Here is a 25,172-nt window from a genome sequence, read left to right as displayed (position 1 = left end):
TAAATTTGCAAGAGGGTCTACAGTATGGTATCAAGAGTCCACAGAGGTTTAGGTAAACTTGCATCATCATCATGTCCACCAAGATCCACTGTAATAAAATTCTTAACTTATATTGATATAGTTAATACTTAAAACTGCTTGGAGAAAAGAGCCTTTGAAATACAAACAGAATTTAATGAGATTTGACCATAATTGCTCAACTAAGGTAATGGATATGAGAAGGAAGATCTAGCCCCTTGTCAAGATTCTCAAACAAATTAATATTAAAGCTCAAATAATTTTCCCAGTGAAACTCAAAATCCACTGGTCAAAGTTAAAACTTTCAACAACCTAGAAGAAGCTTCATCTTCCATCAAAAATAACAATATCATTCCCTTCCCAGATGACATGGACGGTCATCTTAATCCCTGAAGAGAGATTCAGAAAAAAAAATCTTGGATTAATATAAAAAGAAAAGAAACAAACAGAATCTACCTCTGTGAATTCTAACAAAACTGTGAAAGCATCAACCTCTAAATTACTTCTGTATTAACTTAATTTCTTTAATGTCATAACAGCACTTATCTTATAATATGTACCATCAAAACTAAGGTTGATTTTCAATGAATAATTCAAAGTTTTATTCGTCTTTACAAGTAGCATTCGCATTCTTAATTTGTCACAAACATCACAGGAAACTTGTTTCTTATCATTGTTTATAAAACCTAATTCAAAAGTTTAAAAATTAACTGGTACAAAATGCATTTCTGCTGTAGTCAGATTTAACTCTCATGGGTGAATTGTTTCTTTTGCATTATAGATGGCTGTTTACACTTTTACTCATTTGGCGTTAGTTGGGTGCTTGGTTTGTGGGTGCTTGGATCTGTTATGCTTGACAGACTCGTTTATTTTTCAAATTAAGTTTTAGTTGCGTGTTTTGAAGACAGTCTATTTAAAAATGTTTGTGTGACTGCCTGGAATTTGCTTCATTCTGTGGCTGTTGGAGAGGTGAATGAGGCATACGTGATTTTGTGTTGCCATTTTTTTATCTCTTTCTGCATGTAGAATGCTGCCCTAGTTCAAGGTTAAAAAGAAGGAAAGCTGAAGGTTGCTCATTTTCATCTCGACTGTTATTTTAGTGAAGATCTCAGTAAGAAATCTTTATACTTACCTCAAGACGTTTTGGCATGCTGTTTTTGGACTTGAGTAGTTCCTATGCAGTTGCTGCTTAAACAAGGGTTTCCTGCTTGTACTGTTTATGAAGGGACATTATAAACTTCAGTAATAAAGCTCCTTCCTGTGCTGAGTGGTTTAGAATCACTTCCTTTCCCTCTAGAAATGCACTTCCATGCTTGCATTGCTTGTATGAAGATATATGGAAATGAGAAGTAAGAGTCTTTCTGCCATGTAAGCATTGCAAGTGTACTAAGTGACTAAAGAGAAGAATGTTAAAATGTGAGCCCAATAATTGCAGATACGTCAGTTACAATGAAGAACAAGATACTAGTGACTAAAGTAGATATTTCAGGAAACTGGAACCACTAAAGGGAAATGCAAGACTGCAAGGGATATCAGCGAAGGTGATAGACAAAGATCTTTTGTCATATTCTCATAGTAAATCTTCCTGCTTTACTTTTCCTACTGACATGTAATGTGAGGTAAATAGAAATTAGAGACTTGGGAGCAAAGCAGCAAGAATCAGTAGAGACAGACATGTTATCTTCATATTTCATTCATGTGTAACTGGTTTGTTTTCTGAAGCATCTTCTGAAGTGGCTGTTTAGCTATTAGTTGAAATCATTGTGTGCAACCAAAGTTTATTTTTTAAATACTGTTTGCATACTTCATTGTGATCAGGTAGAAGGATTTCAGCATTATTTCAAATCCTGTTATTAGTGATGAGAGGCATTCGGTGAAGGTAGGAGCTGAAACATCTGTCCCTTGTTTGGCTGAGTTGTAGTTCTGTAGATTGGAGTAAGATTTTCTATTCCAGATGTAGTTCAGAAATTTATCTGACAAATATAGGATGCAACAGTGCCTCCTACTAGATTTCAGAAGAGTGAAGGTGGCTATTTATTGGAATTTCAGAGGAATGGCTTAGTCTTCCAAAAGAGGGAGAGAAATTAAGGATATAGCTCTCGATCCAGATGTGACCGCTAAAAGGGCAGAGCAGAAAAGACAAGGGAGAGATTTACTCCCATGGTGCACAGCAGGCTATTCCATCTTCCACCCTTCTAGACAGTTGAGAAGCAGAGAGTGCACATGAATATAGTGAGTGTTCAGTCCCAAATTACACGGAAGGCAGTGGTACAAACAGATGTATTCCACCTCATCATTATCCCATCAAAGTAGGATTCAGAATTTCTGTTTGGACTACAGTAGTTATAGTTTGCACAATACTTTGGTACCAGTCTGGTGTGTGAATTTTACCATTTCTTATGACTATATTAAATGTGTGGAATGTTGAAAGAAGCCCATGTTTAATGTGTATCGAATGCTGTAATTGCTGAGTATAGATGCCCTACTAATGGGACTAGTACAGTTTCTTGAAAATGCTTATTGAGCTAAACCTGAAGCTTATGATTGAAGAAGTTTTTGGTCTTTTGCCTAATATCTATTTTGAGCAAACTAATACCAATGGCTTTAGGTGAATGCAGCATGTGAAAATTACTATATATAATGTATAATGTATAACTTGTACACTGTTCCATTAAATCTGAATTAGTTGTCCATATATTTTACAGTGTAATATTAAAGTAATAAGTATAGGTTAAAATTATTATCTCAGTATGTTTATCAGTAAATATGGCATTTCAGTGAGTCAATGTTTTTTGTTGTCAAATATGATTGTGTTGACATCGTGGATGCAGGCGTGCTCTAGGTACTTAGGAATTCCACTGGAATTCATTGAGAATCATTTGATGAAGACACTAAAATTTAGGAAGTATGGGAGCAGTCTATATGAATGACTATCTCTTAGAAATCCAAGCTACTCTTCTGAGATGTTTTTTTTATATAGAAAAGATAATAAAAACATGGTTGATGTGTCACGTAGTAACTGATACATCTCTGTGTAAGTTGTAATTGATGTAAATGACAAATATATTCATACTGACTTAACAAACAGCATTGTAGGATTTTATTTGATGTAATTGCAGAGGGCTCACTTACGTTCTCATTTTACTTGACTCTGATGCTGTTACAATTAGTTAAACTTTGATACCAAACTCTTATATTAATTACTTTATAGTTAGATTCACATTATTGCTTAATAGAGTAGTGTCATCTTATAAGTACCTTAACTACTTAATATAGTCTCTGTTAGTTAATATTTATTTTGCAGAGCTCAATTGACATATTTCGTTAATAACATTGGTTAGTCTGCTGGATCTTTTGTTTATCTATTGGACTAGGAATTTTGATAATTCCATGTTTGATGTTAAAGTTTCTTATTTACATTGTAATAATGTTTTAGTCATTATTTTTGTTACTTTTATCACACTTTTTATCGGGCCTGAATTTCTATTTCATATTTCCAAGTAAAATAGTGTTTAGTCAGAATAGTTAACTACTTTAGTATTTCCATTATATTTTGTGGTAGGATGAGTTACTGGTTTCTAGTAGCCATTATTGACGATGTTAAAAATGTATTTATATGGATTTAACTTTATTATCTTTAAACATTAATGATGTAAATAATCCAAGGAAAAGATCGTTTAAGATATCTAAATAATAAAAAAAATACAAGTGGTTTTCCTTCAAGAAACCCATTTTAAAACAACTGCAAAGGATATTTGGAATCATGATAACTTCATAACTCTTGCACATTTTTCTTACAAAGCTAAGAGAAGGAGTTATGATACTTTGTATTAATCCCCAAATAATCTGTAAATATGAAGGTCAAGGAGGGCTTTTTATACTTGTTTTAAAATTCAGTAAAAGAATATGGACTTTGGTCAATATTTATTGGTTCCCTTGTATAGGGAAAAGTATTGCAAATCTAGACCTTTTAACTACTACTTGTTAAGGTAACATAATACTAGTTAGAGTTTGTATTCTGGGATCTGGGAGAGACTGACACCACTAACAAAAGAATATTAAGACTTACTCCTGCAGCAAAAAAAAAAAAATTAAAAATGTATTGACTCACTTAATTTACTTGATACATCTAAAATGAAGGATACTAAATCTTTGCGCTTTTCTCGAGACCATAAATATGGTACTCTAGCAAGAATAGTTTTGGTTTCCCATGGTTTAAATACTAAAATTTCACATTTTACTATAACTTCTTGACCTATATCTGATCTTGATTCCCTCATCTTCAAGTTTCAAACTGACTTTAGAGGGTTGTCCTTTTCAACAAAAAATCCAGCTTATATAACTAAAATGAAAGATTTCAAACTATGGTTAATCTCGGAGTTATTTTTTTTCTTGAAGCAAATATAACATCAGATGTCAATAAAGTTATGATTTGGGACTCCTTAAAAGCTTACATTTATGGTAGAATTCTCACTTGGTATAAGATTAAAATTAAAGAATGGGACTAAGAACTACAAAATATTCAATCTCAACTTCTAACAGCTAATAATTCTAACATAAAACATAGGAGGACTAAATAAGCAATGTCAGGAGATTATAACTCATAAATCACATTTGGCAACTGACAGGTTAAAAAATGAACTTGCTCTTTATCACCTAAACACAATATATCATTTATCAATAAGGGTTAAAAGATATTCAAAAACAAATAACATAGTTAAAATAAGACATGAAGGTGCTAATGAAAATCTGTAGGATATTGGAGATTTTAAACATAATTTTACTCTTCATAATAAAATTGATAATGCAGATGTTAATTCTTCCAAATTAAACCTAAAATGTCTTAATATTAAACAAATCCATTAGAATTAAAAACTAAACTTCAGTCAGAAGTTTTGTGTAAAGAAATAATAGGTAAAATTAAATTCTTCTGTCGTGCCAAATTGTTATATCTGTGGCTCTCTTCTGACCTCGTTGGACCCTTCTGGAGCCTTGTCTTCTATATAGTCATGTACATGCCCCCCCCCCCCCATTTCTCTGTTTTTTCATTTATGGGAAAGTGAAATTATGTTTAGGATGCAGGTGGACAGACTCCATCTGAGGTACTGTATGGATGGAAGGGAATTCTGGATAGAGGAGAGGAACCTAAGCCCTGGATCCAAGAGTCTGAATATAGTTGCTGATATATCTGATCGGATCTGATCTAACCCATATGTTGAGATGGACAGAAGAAGACACCATGGATATAGAGTTATGGTAAGCAGATATTCTTTTTGCTAGATTACATATGAGAAAAATTCTGCGTTTTTTTTTTTTAAAAAAAAAAAAAAAAAAAAAAAAACTGACCCAAAATCTTCATCCTCTGGAATATCAGATTCCAATTTTGGGCATTGTGAAACAATAACTGCACTGGTGAAGACTGCAAATGGCCCTAAATCCAAGGTCTTAAGTCAGTCTGCAACTACAGATGCCTCGGACTTTACTTGATGAGCAGTTTCTATGGGAGTAAAGGTCTAAGACTTGAGGAACCCCTCAGACAGACCAAAGCACAAAAATGTAAGAGATGTTAGCTGTGATCCATGCCTTAAAATCTATTCATCGGCTGTGGTCGCTGGAACCTTTTCAGATGATTACAGGCACCACCACACTGTGACACACAAACGGGGGGGAGGGGCACCAGATGTTAGTGGCCATAACCATTCCATTGTTAATAATTGTATATTACCTTTAGTGAGGATAAGTAGGCTCACACCATAGGCAGTTTGAAGGGACTCATGCATGGTGTAAAGCATTTAGAAGCCACCTCTGTCCATTAGTAGTACAGAAGGCAATCATGGGATAAATTTTATGTAACCCTTTTGTAGATCCAAGTTTCATTTGAATTTAGATAGGAATGAACTTTTGTTTTACATGGATGGTGAGTCTGCTCCAGAGCAGTGATATCTTCTGTGAGGTATGTATCCCTCTAAATCATTTTGTTGATGTTGCAGAAGAGGCTTGGATCCATGTCCTGATTATTTCTTATGCTATTTGACTTACTGATGTGCAATATGTCCATCAGTATTGGTTCAGAGGATGCCTTGCATGTCCGACACAGATCACCTCTTAGCAGTCTGTAGGATACAGAGTATAGTGACAGGGTTTTGAGGCATTCCATTTTAGGACATGTTTAAACCTTGTATCCTTTTAGTAATGTATCTCTGTGGGAGATCATTATTGTGGTTTCTGAAGGAAGTTTTGCATCTTAGGCCTCCATGAAACAGTTATTGCCTTCCTGGGATCTTAACTTTGTGATATTAAAGTTAGCTATGTCTCCCTTTGCACCAGCTCACCAGGCGGACTTAACATTCATTACATGGAAGACTGTAGCCCTTATTGCACTTACATCTGCAAGAAGAGTATATGAGTTGCACGCAGTCATGGTGGGTGAACCCTGTCTGGTTTTCCGTGGAGAGAGTCATATTAGGAATGAAGCAGTTATGCCCATTGTTGTTTCAGTTTACTTTGAGTCAAGCCATCAATCTCTCTGGTCCAGCTACTGCAGCAGTGAGTAATTCGAACAGCCACTGTTATGGTAAACATGGCTTACTAAATTGTACTATGTTCATCATTCTCACTGCTGCAGTAGCCTTTTAGGTATACAGATTGATTTAACTTGGGAGGAGGAAGGGTAAAGATCCAGGAGCTTGTGTAAAATATTCCTAGCAAAGGCAGTTCTGGACTTGGAAAAGTAATCCAGTTTGTAATGTTTAGTAAAAGTATGTACTGCAGACCATGATGCTGCCTCCAGAATTCCTTTACAGTCGACCCCTTTCCGGTATACTATCATAGATGTCAAGGCTCTAGATTTATCATGGTGGATATAACAAAAGGCAAAAGCTGAGGATAACCACCTTGAAATAGTCTGCTTTGACATCAGTTTTCCTTCTTTGTCCTATCACAAGCAATAAACATCTGGCCTGCTTTTGTAACAGACTTAGTTTTGTCAAGATAGTGTCTAGATGCCTCTTTTTAAATGAAATATGTAAGGCTATGTCCTCCTTGCAGAGGCAGCTTTGACACTATCTTGACAGAATGAAGTCCTTTAGAAAAGCAGACCAGCTGTTTATTTCTTATGATCTGACAAAGAAGGACAACCACTGCCAAAGCAGACTATTACAAGGTGGTTATCCTCAGCTATTACCTTTTGTTATATCCACCATGGTAAATCTAGAGCATTGTCATCTATGATAGTATACTGGAAATGAGACTATAGAAGCATTCTAGAGATAGCAACACTGTCTGCTGTACATACTTTAAAGCATTACAAACTGGATTACCTTTCTAAGTCTAGGACTGCCTTTGCTAGGACCTTTTTCCATAGGCTCCTGAATCCATATCCTTCCTCCTCCCAGGTTGGATGGGCTTTGGTAATCAACCTGTATAGTTAAAAGGCTACAGCATCTGTGATGGTAATAAACATAATCCAATTGTGTAAGTTGTGCTTACCATTAACAGTAGATGCTTGAATTACTCACTGCTACAATAGCTACACACACCATCCATTCCCCTACTTCTGTCTATAGTTAGTTGTTGCGATATAATGTTTTTGTTTACCGTTGTATCTCTAGAGGTTCAGGCTGAGTAAGTTCTTTCTCTCTTTATAAGCAAGAAAGTGTTGGAAGTTTTTGACACTGACTGCTGATTTCCCACCAAGTGACCAAACGGTCAGCAGTCGGTGTGCAAGCATGGGAGGTAACCAGAGATTTGTGAATCTATTCAATTGTCATATCCTAGGCAGGATACAACCCATATAGCCAAAAGGCTGCTGCAGCAGTGATGAATTTGGACGTCTACTGTTATGGTAAGTGCAACTTACACAAAGTAATTTCTAACTAGAAGCGCTACTAATTAATGCTTGAAGAAAAAATCTGAGCCAGAACTGTCCTCTGTAAGAGGGCAATAATATGGACACATTTGATGACTTTAAGGACAAGGACAATTCCCTCCTCCACTGTTATGGTCAGTACTTTAAGTAGCTGTAGTTTTGCGACTGAATTTGAACTGGAGCCTTTGTCATGACACTGCTTCTCTGAAGTGTTTCCGCTGGACTGACTGCTGCTTAATATGAGCTCTGTGTTTGAAGCCCACATCTGTGGAGTCCTACAAGCCCAGTCTATGTACGAGTAGCTAATTTTTGTAGCAGTGGCATTTCATTGTCCACCCTCCAGAACGCTGTTGCAGCTGCAGTTTTTGCAGCGTTTTTAGACTTTTTAAACAAAATATGTAAGGGAAGGATTTTTGAAATGCATAGTGAAGTCCATCCTTCATCCTTAGTGAACACGGTTTGTCCAATGACTTATGACAATAAAAATAACTAAGGTCATTTTAAGTTTTCATTCTTTAGTGAAATAAAGCAGTATGTATAACAAATGTCTGCTTTTTTCCATAGATGGTCCTTTACTTTGTCATGGATATTTTTAAGGATATTCCTGGATTACCTGGTCTCTTTGTGGCATGTCTTTTCAGTGGAGCACTCAGGTAATTTTACACAGTACAGCAGAAATCTGCACTTCCTACTATTATAACTGTAAGAATGAAGTACTATTCAGAAATACTGAACATTAAGAAAACGAGGGCATGATAAAAATGTTTTTACTCAGACTTTAAGAAAATGAAGAGTATGATAAAAATAATTTGTATATTAATATAATTGAGACCGTATATAATTGAGACAGTAGTACTAAGGAGAACTGCGTATTTTGAAATGAAAGTAGCAGCATGCTAGAGGCCTTTACATTTTTGTGATTGTCTAAAGGTATCACTGTTGCCAGCTGTGATATAAAGAGCTTTCCTATGATGCCTTTTGTGAAACTATGTGAATGTTAACGTAACAGCTTGGAAACTTTGCTGTCCAAAGCCTTCATCTTTAACTGTCCAAGACCCACTCATCACATGTGCCTTTTTTTTTTTTTTTTTTTTTGGTGTGTTTTTGTAAGGTAAAGTAGAATTTTTTTTAACATATCAAAGACTGTAATTATAGTTTATAGAACCAAAATGTGAATATGTGGGGATGGATATAGATCTACAAAGTCCAAGACTGTAATACCTCAAGAGTAAACCTTAAACTCCAAAATGCAGTAATCTGAGAGTTAGTGCACATAGCTATGGGGGGGGGGGGCAACCCATTTGACTCGCAGTTTATCTTTTTAAGTCTGAGGATTAAGAGTCTGGGTCTTGTACTTCTGATAGAGAGCCAGACAAGTGGCTTGTTCAGCCACAGTGTGCAACTAAAGATTTAGGCAATCAAGTGTGTGTGTGTGTGTGTGTGTGTGTGTGTGTGTGTGTGTGTGTGTTTTACAGACTGTTAGTTTGTAACGTTGGCCGTCCATGTTTTGCTGTTGTAACAGAATTGCACATCACTGTGAATATTTTTGCATGTGGACCAGTTTGTTTTTTGTGTTTTCCCCTCTTAAGTTTTAGGCAAGAATGTACGATTACCCACAGCTGTCCATAAGTAAGTAACACAGAAGAAATGAGGGGTGCCATCTCTTGCCTTGTATCACTAACTATGGTAGAACTGTAGTAGTGCAATTACATTCAGAAATCACACTTGCTAAGCTGAAAAAATGGTTCTGTTCATATCATTTAATGTTGAGCTTGGAAAGAGCGGTTTTACAGAAAATAAGGGGAGATAAAGTTGGTTTAGCATTCCGTGTGGGGGGACGATGACAAATCTTTCATTAGAAGAACGTCAGACATTACGAAGCTCATAGGACTAAAGGTAGTCATCCTCTCATGCTTTGACATTTGGTGTATGAATGCATTGCTGATGGTGTAATGAGGAGGGTGCTGGTTTTCTTATGCTGACATTTAGTTGTGTGGGGGGGGGTAATAACTTTTCAAGAGGCTTTGGTAGATTACTTGTTTACAGTGAGAATCACCAAGGTAGACTGCAACACTGTCAGTTGTAGGAACCTAGGTGGAGACCAAGCAATCACCGTGGTATCCCCGAACTCTCAAACAACCCACTAAACAAGTATAGTGAGTCCAAAAACAAAACTGTGTAAGAAACTTCTCTGTGTGGAAGATTTTCAATCCATATATATCTAGTTAATCACTGTATATTACAGATCAGATAATGGTAGTAGAAGTAGCAAACTTAAACTCGTCCCAAGTCAAAAAAATAAAAATGTAATTTGAATTATTGTACAGAATTAAGTATTCGAAAGTAGTTCAAGCAGGGTAGGCAGTCTGTTTCCAGTCGAAAATCCTTTATTACGTACACAGACAAGCAATCCAAGTAAAACAAAAATAAGAGTAATAGTTTCCTCAAACGTTTTCTAACTAGATATAGACTTTTAATCAGGCAAGGGAGTAGTTTATTGTGCTGTAAAACAAACTGTTATTGGTATACATGTTAAATTTACGTCCCCTCCCCCATCAGTGTGACATTCCAGCTGGTCCTGCCCTACTTAGTAGCAGTCATAATAATATAACCCTTATGTACTTTAAAATTAATGATGCGGTACCTCTAATTTAATCAGATTATTGAGGAGATTAAGTATGTGATTTTATACAAGATAATATACTACTTGGCTGGAAGTATATAAACCTTAAACCATTTGGCAATCTATATAAATATATGTATATACACATTGCATGTAAAAAATCCATTGTAAAAATCATATTCTATTTTCATAACGTATTGTTAACAAAGATTGCTTTCGTCCTTCTAGAATTCAGGTCTGTGTACAAAAACCCTAAAAACTCTGTATAAAATTATTGTATAATTAGTATTGTTATTACACATCATTTTGAATAAAGTGGAAAAAAGAACAAGAAAAAGAAATGTATGATGATGGAAACAAAAACTGATTTAACATGGTATTTAACATGATATTTAAAACCAACTGGAAGAATAAAATAAAATTAGTCATGTAAACAATGTGGCAATTTTCTAAGTTCCAGTACACTTAAGTGAAACGTAGTAGTTTAGTCCAGGCTTCCTAAAAGCGTTCAGCTTTAATTGCCACATGAGTTCATGCTTCTCCAGAATATTCGGAATGTCTCCTTTAAGATCACCCATGCCTATGAGATCCAGAATCTGGAACTTTAAACCTGTTTTATGTGGCATATGTGTTACATGTGGCAATTAAAGCTGAACTCTTTAGGAAGCCTGGACTAAACTACTGTGTTTCACTTAAAAGTGTACGGGAACTTGGAAAATTGCCACATTGTTTACATGACTAATTTTATTTTATTTTATTCTTCCAGTTGGTTTTAAGTACCATGTTAAATACCATGTTAAATCAGTTTTTGTTCCCATCATCATACATTTTTTTCTTTTTCGTGTTCTTTTTTCCACTTTATTCAAAACGATGTGTAATAACAATACTAACTAATTATACAATAATATTTTTGTAGATAGTGTTTAGGGTTCGTGTACACAGACCTGAAGATGTCTAGAAGGACAAAAGCGATCTTTGTTAACAATAGGTTATGAAAACAGAATATGATTTTTACAATGGATTTATTTACATGTAAAGAGTATATGTATATATTTATATATATATTTTCTGATTGCCAAATGGTTTAAGGTTTATATATTTCCATCCAAGTAGTATATTGTCTTGCACAAAATCACAGACTTAATAATCTCCTTAATTCTTCTTCTTTTGGCTTTTCCCGGTTAGGAGTCGCCGCAGTGGGTCACCTGTCCGCTCATGATTGGCAGTGGAGTTTTACGGTGTCGAGTTGCCAGCCCGGCACCCAACCTCCACAGAAGGCACACACACGCACACACTCACGCCTAGAGCCAATTTAGCGTATCCAGTCCACCTACACCATGTCTTTGGGATGTGGGAGGAAACCGGAGCAACCAGAGGAAACCCACGCGACTGCAGGGAGGACCTGCAGACTCCGCACAGAAGGCACCCCAGCCGAGGATCGAACCGAAGAGCCTCTTGCTGCGAGGCAGAAACACTAACCGCTGCACCACCGCGGCCACCCCACTTAATAATCTCCTTAATCTGGTTAAATTAGAGGTACCACATCATTATTAATTTCATTTAAAGTACGTAAGGGTTATATTATTATGACAGCTACTAAATAGGGCAGGACCAGCTCGAATGTCACACTGATGGGGGAAGGGATGTGAATTTAACATGTGTACCAATAACACTTTGTTTTACAGCACAATAAACCACTCCTTTGTGTGGTAAAAAGTGTGTGTATATATAAATATATATATATATATATATATATATATATATATATATATATATATATATATAGTTAGAAAACTTTTGAGGAAACTATTACTCTGGTCTAGTTCACGTTGTCGTAAGCCAACAATATCGAATACGATATTGTCGGCACGACAATATCGAATGTTCAGAACATAGCGCAGGTAAATGGAAATCTCCGTAAGGGGGAGATTTCCATGTACCTTAATGTAGTACGGTCTCGGAGTTGGTATATTTAAGTAGGGGGGGGTGTGGGGGGTGCAGGGGGGCTTGCCCCCTTCCTACGCTAATTAGTAATTTTTTTTATTGATTTTTTTTTTTTTTACGTTATGCAATATTTTACTACGATCAATAAAGTTCAACCTTTTTGATTCGATGTAGTAAAATTTCGATAACGTGATATAGACGCTATTACTCTGTTTTTGTTTTACTTGGATCACTTGTCTGTATATGTAGTACAGGATTTTCACCTGGAAACAGACTGTCTACCCTGCTTGGATTACTTTCAAATACTTATTAATTCTGTACAATAATTAAAATTATATATTATATGTTTTTTATTTATTTATTTTTTTTACATAGGACAAGTTTAAGTTTGATACTTCTGCTACCATTATCTGATCTGATTAATATACAGTTAACTAGATAAGTACGGATTGAAAAGCTTCCACACAGAGAAGTTTCTGTTTTGAACCTAGGTAGATACAGTGCACACAGCTCTAGGGATTTAGTGAGAACTTTCTAGATGTGGGATGGCAAAATACATTTAAAATTTCGAGGGACAAAAGGACTGATGCTGAGAAAATTGACCATGGAGGGTCAAAACAAAATCCTGAATGACCTAAAAATAAGTGCTACACGGGGGGAACAAGCTTCCTGTGCACACTCTACTACTTTTATATACCAAGTCTGAGATCGCACCACAGTGGGGAAAGACAAAAACCCAGTGCCCACTGTGTCATGATCTTGCACAACAAGCTAGACACACACACTCCAGTAAAGGCAATTGATTATCATCAGTCTGCCTGTATGTACAAGTTGAGGATATCTGGTGAAAAAAGAGAACCTAGCAAAAGCCAAAGTGAAAACGAGCAGAACATGTAAATTTCTCACAGAAGCCATTCTAATTGGGTACCAAAGTGGGATGATTAGAGCTGTGAGGCAAGAATGCTAACCACTAAACTACAGTGCCACATTTGTCATTTTATAGGAATAAAACGGTTTACTTGTGGATGTGGCTTAGACTTGAATGATTAAGACATATTACTTCCTAGCTTTCTACCTAAAGGCATCAGATTCTTGAGTTGTCACAACACATTAATGTTTGTTTTCCTTGGACTGACCTTCCAGAGAACAAGGCTGTACTACAAAGAGATGGTGTACACTCAGTAGAACAATGAAATACAGCCCTTAACTGCTTCACTTTTTCTGTGTGATTTTTCACTGTGTCAGGCCCCCTTCTACTAGTATTGAGCACATTTGTTCCTCTGCTACTCAGGGAGTCCCTGTCATAGAAGTGAGAGTCCGTTGGAGAGGCCATCATCCAGGCAGCCGTGGTGGTGTTTGTGCTCTCATTCTGTGAGTAATGAAGTTGTTCCTAATTGGGTACTAGCCCACCCCTTATGACTGATGTGAGCACCTGCAGAACCATGAGGGCCAACTCTGCACTGTCTGTGTGTGTGTGTGTGTGTGAGAGGTATGTTTGAGTGTTCTCACTCACACTCTGAGGGCTGCCATCACTGGCTTGGTAAGCCAGCTCATGTTTCCAGTTAATGACTATAACTTTATCTGCTACTCTGCATTTGCTCGTGGTGAAACAGTCAACCAGGCGATGACTGTCTCCCTATGAGACAACAGGCTGGCATTATCTGGTCATCCTGACCTTTTCTTTGATTTTCTGCTCCAGTGTCTGAAACAGTGCTAAGACTCTGATCTCTTGAGGTGCATTCCTTTGTGCCACAGCCAGACTTTATAACTGCTTTTCTTCAGACTGGATATCCCTGAACTTACTTGAAGACATCCAGCTGTCCATGGTACCCCCCTTCCCAAAAAAAAAAAGAAAAAAAAGAAAGAAACTGACAGAATTAGGGCTTCATAGAAGTGATTTGCTTTTGACCTAGAAAATCCCTAGTGAGATTTTATGGATTTTTGATGGGCTGTATGATTAGGTTCATCCTGTCGACTGATCACATGCCGATCTTTTTCTCAAGAGATTTTGAACATTGTGTTTTTGTGTCTGGCATCCGTGCATGCTGTGACGTCATGTGCTGACTGTGTAAGAGTGCCTAACCCTTAAGCATAGCAGTTTAGCCCCAATTCTTTTCTGCATCCTGTCAGTTCATCTCATGACCTGACACAAATTGATGTCAAGTTCCTCTACTCCGCTTCTAAGATAACACTATTTCCCTGTAGCTATCAAATTAGTAATGTAAATAGATACTGATGTTACTCGTACTGTCTTGGGGAAGATCACAACATAAAGCACAGCAATTAAGTGTCAGATGTTCAGTCTTGCCACCTGGAGGGATTTTAGGGGAGATGGTAGTGGTTGGAAGATCCACATGTTAAAATCTGTGGGAGGGTCCTCCTTGCAGTTTCTGGGCTGGCCACAACCGAAGCACCATTGCAATGCCTCTAATATTCTCCATTTGGCTGGAAAGTGGAATGCATGTCTGCAATACTAGACTTTGTGAGTGCTCAGGTCCACATGCCACCACTTCCCAGCTGAAGTGTACGTATACTCCTTGACTGGCTCACTCTATGTCCCCTGAATCACATTTGCATAAGCTGCAATATGGGAAATTCCTTCCAGTAGGAGCTCCTCTAGTGAGGCTGTGCTAGCACCCTCCTTCATGATGGATGAGTTGACTTGGCTGTTCACTGTTGTCCCTTTCTGACTGGCTTGTTCAGTACCTGGGCCATTAGAGAAACCTATATTGTCTGGTGCTTAATCAGCTGTAAAACGTGTGTGTGTGTGGTGCATTTGAAATGTTTGCTTTTTTCCCCTTGAGTTTCTAGAAGTGTCTTCTGGGACTAGGTTTGCACTGTTCTAACAAAGCACCACTGTGTGTGTGTGTGTGCAGTAGATTAGTGTTGAGTATTGAGTATTAGTGTGTGGTTAGAAAAATTCCTAAATTGGGGTGGAAGGAAGAATAAATCCACTTGTAGACCCATTAAGAAAGGTTCCACTTGTAGATGTACTGATCGTATCTATTATCTCAAGTTATAGGAAAGTGCTCAAAGCACCCTTTGAGAACCCAGGAAAACAAGTGTCTGTACACTTCCCATTAATTTCTCTTTTTTTGATTTGTGCAACAATAATGCGGGCACTGGCGGTTTTTAGTCAATTCTGATGTGGCCCAAACATCCATGCTTTTACCGGCTCAGAGATGATGCACCTTCTTTTCCAGAGCCAAGTAAAGAATCTTTATCAAGGACTGCACTCTCTTGCTTTCTCTTCTCAGTGCTGTATTTATGATTAATGAAAGGAATCTGCTTTCATAGCAAGTCCTACTCATTGTTTAGGAGGCAAAGGAATCTTCTCCATGCAAGTCTTAGCAAAATGGAAGAAATGTCATGGACCTTAGATGATCATTTAGAACTTCTTCTGTCATCATGACATACATAACTTGCAACCCTTTCCCTTGAACCCAGACCTGGCCTGGGACCTATGAGCTCTTTCCTTTCCTAAAGGGATACTGCATTTGAGTAGAATTTGAGCCACTTCCCTTCGATTTGGTCAAAAAAAAAAAAAAAAAAAATGATACAGCTTGCCCTTTAAACCTGAGTAAATGGTACCGTTCAAAATCTTCACCTTAGTGTTCTTTGCTTCTTATTTGTGAGTTTCTAGTAGCATTTTGCTGCTATGTAGCTGCTGCTTTTGAGTGACATGTAGCTGTAAAATTAAAAGAAAAATAAACATTTTTTTTTTTTTTGATAGTGGTTCTATTTTTGTGTTCCTCATAGTTCCTCAACTCCAGTGCTTTATTCCTCCTTTTATCCTCCTACCAGGGATGCAGAGGGAGATCCAGAGAATGCATATGCAGACTTGAGCAACTGCTATCAAATGCATGCAGGCATAGTTTGAAATCTGAAAACTGATTTTTTTTTGTTTTCTTTTTTATGTTTATTTGTACATAGTGATTTTTATACTTGAAAAGAACGGAAAAACTCAGTGGCAGAATTGCAGAATAGTTGCATACCTCCTGTCGAGTACTCTCCTGCAGGTGTGCCGTGTTTACTGTGTGCCTGACAGCTGCTTCTGTTGCCTTTTGACAAAAGACTTTTTGAAAGGTACACTTTGTCACTTAGTACTGCAACTAAGGCCATGTGCAAAGTACTTCTGTTGCCCAAATTGTTGCATATGAGTTGCTGTAGTTAAAAATGCATGCTGGCATACCAAAATCTGACCCAAAAATTTGCAGAAATATATTACTGAAATTGATTACAGTTGTTTCCAAAATGTGAAACTTGGTCCTGTCTTCTCTGTATATTCTCTCACCTTCATTCAGATAAGCTCTTCTTTTCATATTCTTGTTCTGTTTTTTTTTCATATTTTCTCTTTTGTATGTGCTTCCTGTTGTGTGATAATTGTAAAATGTTGGAAATCCTTGAAAATAATTGTTTATCATAGGTATGGAACATGGTCCTTAAGCAGGAATCTAGATGCCTGTTGGGAACTTGACTGCCTTAAAAAGCTACCTTTTTCCTGGTCTCAGTTTCTGGAAGTCAGTAAACAAAAGTAACAAAAGACCTTGGGATTAACTTACTGAAGGGAAAGCAAAGGATAGACAGAGCAATTTTGCATTTTTTTTGCATTATTTTGCCATATGTGTGTTGTCATTGCCTGCAGAGTTGTCTAGTGAGTTTTATGAATGTAAGCAAGCTGTTGTGTCATTATTGTGTTTTTTGCTATTTGTTATTTTCTTTCGGTTTTAAATTATATTTTTATGCATGTGTTTTTTTTTAGTGGTTTAAGAGTTCTGATGTTTCTTTTAAGTCTTTTATTTGTCTTAACCCCTGGGGCCAAAAAGGAAGTCTTTCTTTTGAAACTGTGTAAAGGCCAAGTTAAAATAAACCTTACTTTGGAGCCCTCCTCATTGTCATTTGCCATCCTATAAATCTTTCTGCTTGTAAACATGCTCCTGGTATTGTATTATGGTTGGTCCTCCTGACTTTCCCTTGCTTTAAAGATTTGATTTGGTGTTTCTTCTGTAGGGTATTTTTAAAATTGTTTTATTCTTCACATTTTTACCATAATTCTGATTTCTTCTCATGCTTTATGTAATTTTTGGACTTTCTGTTTTCTTCCTAGTTTTGTCTAGACAAATTCACTGCTTTTTTGACTTTTCATGACTTTTTGCTTTCTTTTTCTTCTTTTGCACTTTGCTGTTCATGACTTTCATCTCTCATGTCTGGAGATCTGGTCATGAGAAGCACACATCTCACCTTTGAATCTCCCATAAGATTTCAGCCTAATTTAAGCATGTTTGGAACTAACTAAGCAGTGAAGCTCTGGATCAGTTAAAAGCTTTCTTCCTATGGGTTGCCTTTGATGTCTGGATGTTCTTTTTGCATTTGATTTTTACTGATGTGCTGGATGTCAGCATGATTTTTGATGATTCTCTTGAATTCTGATATGGCATTCTATTATTTTTTTTTGGCAGCAGATGAATTCTCTGCAGAATATGGGTGTGGCTATTTTCTTGATGCTTGGGATGCTGCATCGTGGGAGTGGAACCTTCCGCATGTGGATTTGCGCCATGGCATGTGCTGGCCACAGCGTGCTGAATTTTTCTAGCTTTCGCCATCCCAGCCCACCCTTATTTCTTCTGATCAGATCCATATCCTCACCTTAGTCTCATTGAAACAGTTCTAAATGTGGTCTGCCTATACCTCAGTTGTCTACTGGATTATGCACCTCAAGCCTGGGTTCATCTAACTGTATCTTTTGTGTCACCTGCTATGCGATTTAGGTTTTTAACCTGGCTTGCATAACCTGTGAGTAGAAAATAAACAATGGTAGTTGTGCAAATATGGGAATGAAATCTGGTAAGAGGCCAAAAGAGGCTGTTTTAAGAAGTTAAGGCTTTGAACTAAGACAAAAAGGAAAAGAACAAAAGGGAATGGGACCCACAAAAAAGGAAATGGAACCAACCATGGGTAAAGACCTTATTCAGGAAGCAGCTCAGCAGGTACATAGGCTCCCTGGTAGGCAGACTTAGGGATATAGGTTACTACCAGGCATAGGTACCTAGGCTATGTAACCCCCTATGATACTCTTACTATCTGCCCCCTGTTTGGCTTTACCAGAAGGTCATTTTAGATTGCCCTTGTGCCTGTACTGTTTCAGGTCAGAGAAGTGCCTCCTTTAGTTGGTCAGGACATGCCCAAACTTTCTAGGGACTTAAGAGGTCCCAGGGTAAACCTCTGATCTCCCATCCACTCATCAATCTGTCCTGATTCTTTCCTGTGTTGAGGCATGGATTTCCTCTGGGTATGAATCTGTTTTTCCCTCTGGGAAACTGGAGCTCCTGGGTGTCCCCAGTTTGTCCCTGTTTCTGTTGCTGATTTAATTTCCAGCTGGACAGTGGATTTTCTGTGTTAGGGGTGGAGCCTGGACGTATATCCATTCTGGGGCTGATTCTGGGTTGTGGATGCAGGTATAAGTAGGTGGTTTGAGATGGCTTTTGTAGGTTTGCAACTGAGTGCAGGTACTGAAGCAATTAGCAGTTGCAGTAGAGCTGGGGTTTCTTATTCCTTTGATTGCTGAGGCATTTTGGGTCATCCCTTTGGGTGTCTTGTTGGGGGAACAAGGTGTGGTCAATGGACATTGCATCTGTTATGGACCTGTACTATATATGAGTATGTGCAACCAGTTTTCTCTTGATCTAAATGCTGAGAATTCTCTTTCGTTCCACTTTGATAAGTGCTTCTACTAACTTGCTTTTTGCAGGATGGTCAAGGAAAATTACTATTTAACCAGGTCTACAATCCCTAATTTCTTCCGTAAATAATGATTTTTTACCATCCAAATAACTATGCACTTTTTGGCATTTAGCTTTAGGCCATGGCTCCTGGTACCAGTTATCCGTCTCTGTGAGACCCTTTTGGAGGATGCTTGTGTCAGTCTGCGAGTTGATTATGGCACCCATTTTGCAGTCATCTGCGAACTTGGTCAGACATAGTCCTCCTGTGTTAGCCTGTACCTCAGAGAAATATATACCAAACAAGAGAGGTCCCAGGACTGAGCCTTGTGGGACGCCACTTGTAACTGGTTTAGAGTCTGACATGGCACCTGCAATTCTGACCATGTGGGTTCTATCCCTGAGCCAGTTTGCAACCCATCTTGTGACATAGGGGTTGATATTTAAACTGGTGAGCTTATTTATGATGCCCGAGTGGGTATTGTGTCGAAGGCTTTTGCGAGGTCCAGGTAGACTGTGTGGGCTACCTTCCTTTCATCTATGGCCTCGGTGACTGTTTCAAAGAAGTCGACCAGGTTAAGAGGCAAGATCTGCCCTTAACAAGGCCGAATTGGGTAGGATCCAGTGTTTGGAGGTTCCCAATGTCTTTGTTTATGAATTCCATGATGATATGCTCCATAGCTTTGCAGACCAGGCTAGTCAGGCTTATAGGGCGATAGTTTCCGGGGTCCGTTGTGGCACCACCTTTGTGGAGTGGGACCACTGTTGCTGTACGCCATTCTTTGGGTACATATCCTGTAGTAAGGCTGAGATTGAACAGTGACTTTATGTGAGGGTTCAGTTCTTGGAGCTCTTGTAAGACGCAGCCCGGGACACCGTCCAGTCCCATTGATGCTGTGTTTTTTGCTTTGGACAGGGCAGCTCTCCCCTGTGCATCTGTGATGTCAGGGAGGCTACACTCTGTTGGGATAGACATTTGTTCTTTTGTGGGGGAAGGTGGGGGGGGGGGTTTGCACTGAAACTGTCTGCCAGGATGTTGACTATGTCTGTGGGTTCAGTGTATTTTTTGTCAGTTTGCACTAACTCGGAGCATGTCTGGGAGTTGCCACCCAGGTCCTTGACATAACTAAAGAAGGCCTTGTAATTATCTTTAGCGTCTTGTGCAATTTTTCTTTCGAAGCTGGCCGTAGATGATTTTATGAGGGATTGTAGTTTCTTGCTAGTACTGATCAGAGATGCCTTCCCTTTTTGGGATTTTGCTCTATCATGTAGTAGCTTCCTCCTCCTGTTGTATAGCTTATTTATGGCTGGGGTCCACCAGACAGGTGTCCTGCCTTTGGAGGAGTGAGTCTTGGTTTTATTTGGGATAGCACGATCCATGCATTCCTGTAGGTGTCCATAGAATGCGTTTGCAAAGGATTCTGCGGTTTGGGCCATATTTTCCACTGACCCAGGGGCTTTGAAGGATTCCACCTCTGTTTTGAGAAGTGTGAAGTTTGCTTTTGAGAAGTTCTTCATCATGGTTTCCTTGGCTGGGGGTGGGGACGGGATATGGATGTCCAGTGAGATTAATTTATGGTCAGATCTTACCAATGAGGGATATACCTCTGGTATGGAACATAGAGTCCTCATGTTGGTGATGATCAGGTCCAATATGTTTTCCCCTCTTGTGGGAGTGGTGACCAGTTGTTCCATAGCATTTGAGTTTCTAAATTGTAGGAACCGTTGGGCGAGGGTGTTGGGGCTTGAGTAGTGCTCCCAGTCTGTGTTTGGGTAGTTGAAGTCACCCAATATAATGGTGTTTGGAGAGACCTTCATATTCTCCAGTGTGCTCAGGAAAGCCGAGTGGGGTTCCTGAGTCTGGGAGGGTGGTCTGTTGCAGGCTTCAAACTGAAAGGCAATTTTGCCTACTGTTAGTTGCACATGGATGGTCTCCGATGCTTCGTGCAGTGCCACTAACCTGGAGGTGTGGGTATCTTTGATGAATATGGATACTCCCCCTCCTTTTGTGGTTCGGTCCGAGTTTTGGGGCCGAAAAGCATGGTATGAGGTATAACCTGGTAGTGCTGGGGTGCTCTCGGGAGCCTTGAACCAGGTTTCTGTTACTGCACAGATATCGATATTCTCCATACTGAGGAGAGCCTCGAGTGCGTGCATCTTGAGGTTTAGACTTCTGGTATTGAGCAGCATTCCCCTTAGTTTCTTTTTCCTTGTGTTGTCTAAGGAGGTGGGTTTGTCTTTTGAGCCTTGCCTAAAAAAGGCACTGTGGGGGTGGCAAGAGCCTTAGCCAGTATTCGAAAGCCCAGGGGTTACAGGTGCAAGCCGTCCCTAGCGAAGCAATGTGGCTTGTCGAGCATGTCATCCCAGGCTGACAGACACTGGATCCCCTTTGAATGACACCAATACTTTAGCCAGTTGTTAAAATTGATCATTTTGTCTTTATACTGTGGCATCATTCTTGGTGAGGGTAAGATGCTACTCAAGGTCAGGGTCATACCGGCCTGGGCTACATGATCAGAGAGCTCCTCTGTCTCTTTTCATGTAGTCCAGTGAGGTACGTCTCAGGTCATTCACACCAGCATGGACAATGACCAAGTCATATTTGTACTTGCTTTGGAGTGACCCGAGTGCTTGTGTTATGTGGCGGATCCTGGCACCCGACAGGCAGCTTACAGTGACTTTCTCCTTGTTCAGCCTGGTGAGTGGGACGTCAGGGTGTCTGACAATAGTCACCTATTACAAGTGTATTAGGTGTGTTGTTTAGCCTTAAGGGCTTTGACTGTGTGGCACACTGACTTTGTGAACTATGTGATATGTGGGTATTGTTGTGGGGTAGCGGTTGCTTGGATGTTTGCTTTGGAGGTCTTTGCTGCTTGAGCAGATTTTTATTTAGAGCCTCCGAATATGTTTTTGTGTGTTTTGTTTTTGATTTGCTGTTGCGATAGGTCTATGTGAGACTGGATTTGTGGTGTGTCTGGTTACCTTCTCCTCCTGACTGACTGCGCCAGTACTGGGTTGAGAGGGCTCAGCCTCCAGTTTGGCTATATAATTGCATCTCTCACATATATTTGAGCTTGTTGGGAGGAGGAGAGGGTGGTCTGTGTACATAAGGCAGTTATAACATTGTCTCAAGATTCCCAGATTCACCAGCTGGACTGGAGAGTAAACCCGAAACTGACTTTTGGACATGCCAGAATAGTATAAGGAACTACTTTTTGACTGATCAAAAAGGACCAATAGGGAGCCAAGTACTTAAAGGGAGTATAAGAGGGTGTAGTGCTTTAGTTTATTAGTGCTTACTTATAAGATTACTTATACAAGCAACTGCAGGGCTTTAGAATGAAAATAGAGTGCTTACTTTGAGATTTAGAACAGTTCTAAGGGAAAAAGTGAAGAGCAGACTTTGTGGAGCCGAGAATAGTTTAAACCCGTTTAAGTAGTGCTGCCCGATGCTGTGCTATGCACAAAATCACGCAAAATGCGGGTTTTAAAGCAGGGAAACTGAAAGAGATAGGAATTGACCCAAAACGGCCAATAAGCTACTAGTTTCAGGGCTGAGACCACTCCTCCAGGGACAGATAGGCTGCTCAAAGCTCCCCACTCTCACTGGTGAACAGAGAAGCTTCCTCCTATCCAAGTAAGGATATGGGCAACACAGGAAACTATACATATATAGTAGTAGAAGAAGCACTTCCCTGACCGTCACTTTTGGGAGTGAGTCTGTGGACTAAGTGCTGTTTCCATGGAAATGAGTACAAATGAGAAACCAGCATGTTAGTGTGGGTGTGCTACTGAATGTGCTTTGTAAAATGCATGTCTTTAAATACTAATGAGCTTAGCTGCAGAAATGCAGAAAGTTGCATGGCATGCATTTCACTCAGAGATCTGACTTTAGCAGAAGCTGTGAATGTTCAGAGTAAATAAAATAGCTTTTACCCAATTAAAAGGGTTAACCAAGGAAAATGACATGCAAGATAAGATGGGTATGTGCGTGTTACAAAAAGTTTAAAAGGAGAAATAGAATGAGAATGCATTGCATCAGAAATGGATTTGAAAAAGTCATATGACAACGTACTCTATAACAAAAATGGGGACCAGAGAAATTGTGAGCTTGTAATTCAAGCCTCATGGAGTAAGTATGACTATAAACAATATAAGAAGCATTGTCCTCTTTTAATAAATTTGGTAGACTCTGTGCTAAAAGCAAAATAGCTGTATTTGAAATTATGGTGGTAAAGAACAGGCAAATAAACATGAGTTTGTACTGTGGAAGTGGAATAGACTTGGCACAAAGATTTAAACATGGCTCAGATGTACTGAGACAAGAACAAAGTCATGATGTTGGAAATAAATGCTGAAAATTAACAAGAGAACAGGTGTACAATGCAGTAGTTTGCCTGAAAATAATTGTAAAGCATTACAGTACAGAATTACTGAATAAAAGGGTATTGTGTATATTAACTTATTCTGCCTCTGGACGGAGTGATTAGATAAAAACAGCTAACATGCAAATATAAAAAATATAAGATAATTATTTCAGATTGTAGCATTTCTTTAAATTCTCCTAATATTTGGATTGTTTGGTCTTTGAAATTGTAAGAGTGGTAAAATAAATTCGAGAGAGTAAAAGAAAACAGCGCATATATACCGAATCATTTAAATAGTTCACAGAGGCATTTTGAGTATTGTGCAGAGCCATAGCAATGAAGTCCTTTTGTGGCTATGTTGATTTAGTCACATACCTGGAACGTTTGAAAGGAGAATGTCCCATGTAAACAAATTCTGATGCTAATCTAGGGATATATACTCCCAGTAAAGTGCCAACCTCCCTCAAGAGTAGAATAGAGCAGGAACTGAATTTCAATTTCTCTTTATTTACATGTATTCAGCCTAAGTATGATTACAGTGTAAATTAACAGAATAAAGCAAAGGTAGTGAACAGTTAAAATGATTAGATAAATCAAAATACAATAGTAAAACACTGCTTGTGTAATAAGCATAGTTCACAAGTATAGTAATACTATGACTACATTTGGTGCCACTGTAAAGCTTATAATATACTCAAGGCAGTCTCAGATATGTTTTTAGAGAGTTTTTAAATTCCACAATTGTGGGAGATTTCCTAAGCCAGCCGAGTAGCATATTCCAAAAGTGCAGACCATGCAAAGCAAAAAAAAAAAATATATATATGTGTGTAAGATCATTTGGGGCATGCCTCGGGGAGCCAGCAGCCTCTGGGTAGCCTGCCAGTATCAGGCCAAAAAAGCAGTTTGTGGAGGACAAGAGTAGTGTAAGGCTAGATAAACCATAAACTGAACCTTAAAAATAATCTTTTGATAAGTAATCAGCCAGTGGAACTCACGGAGAGCCAGCCTAAATATATTATCTGGATGTCCTAGCAAGCAACCAGGATGTGAAGTTGTCCCAATAAGCAACCAGGGTGTGAAGTTTTGGACTGTTTGCTGGTGATCAGGCTCTGTTTTTACTCATATATTTCACTTTCATTTGTATTTGCACTCCATTGTCTGTTTGAATTGTTTGGGGTATTTTTTGTCACATTTCACTGTACACTTTATTAGTTTAGCTGTAGCACTGCCCATTTCCAAGTTTGCTATTTCTGGTTCTCTTTTGTAATGTCTGAGCATCAACTTCAAGCCGCCTTTGTTGGTGAAGGCCCTTCTGCACACTTGTGTGAGGCGAGTGCTGTCTTGGTCCCATCAAATCAAAGGTGATTGGACTAGAGCTCAGAGAGAGTGTTCTTATTGGCTAGTTTGAGTTAAAAGGGTATTTTCTTGTTTTATTAAAGCCCCGTGTCTGCCCCCATAGTAGAGTGGCCTCCGAAAGACATGCGTGAATGGGTGTGCCTTCATTGAAGGTTGGGTGTCGGGCTGGCAACTCGGCACCTTAAAAATCAACTGCCAATCATTAGTGGACCGGAGTTCCGCTGTGGCGACCCCTAACCGGGAAAAGCCGAAAAGACAAACAACATTCACACTTGTTT

The 25,172-nt window shown here is 38.6% G+C and overlaps 1 protein-coding gene across 7 annotated transcripts in view; it reads left to right on the top strand.

Moving 5' to 3' along the window:
- Positions 1-25,172, top strand: part of SLC5A6 (solute carrier family 5 member 6) — a 1,143,936-nt gene that overhangs the window by 746,624 nt on the left and 372,140 nt on the right. For all 7 annotated transcript variants that reach the window (XM_044061732.1, XM_044061733.1, XM_044061734.1 and 4 more), the window contains one exon: positions 8,450-8,538. In XM_044061732.1, the coding sequence (XP_043917667.1) occupies positions 8,450-8,538 (89 nt within the window). The remainder of the gene's footprint in view (positions 1-8,449; positions 8,539-25,172) is intronic.

Source organism: Protopterus annectens, chromosome 2.part0 (assembly GCF_019279795.1).
Source record: "Protopterus annectens isolate FY-2018-M chromosome 2.part0, PAN1.0, whole genome shotgun sequence".
Classification (NCBI taxonomy): Eukaryota; Metazoa; Chordata; order Ceratodontiformes; family Protopteridae; genus Protopterus; species Protopterus annectens.
The sequence above is the reverse complement of the archived record's forward strand: the minus strand, read 5'-3'. Positions and strand labels throughout refer to the sequence as shown.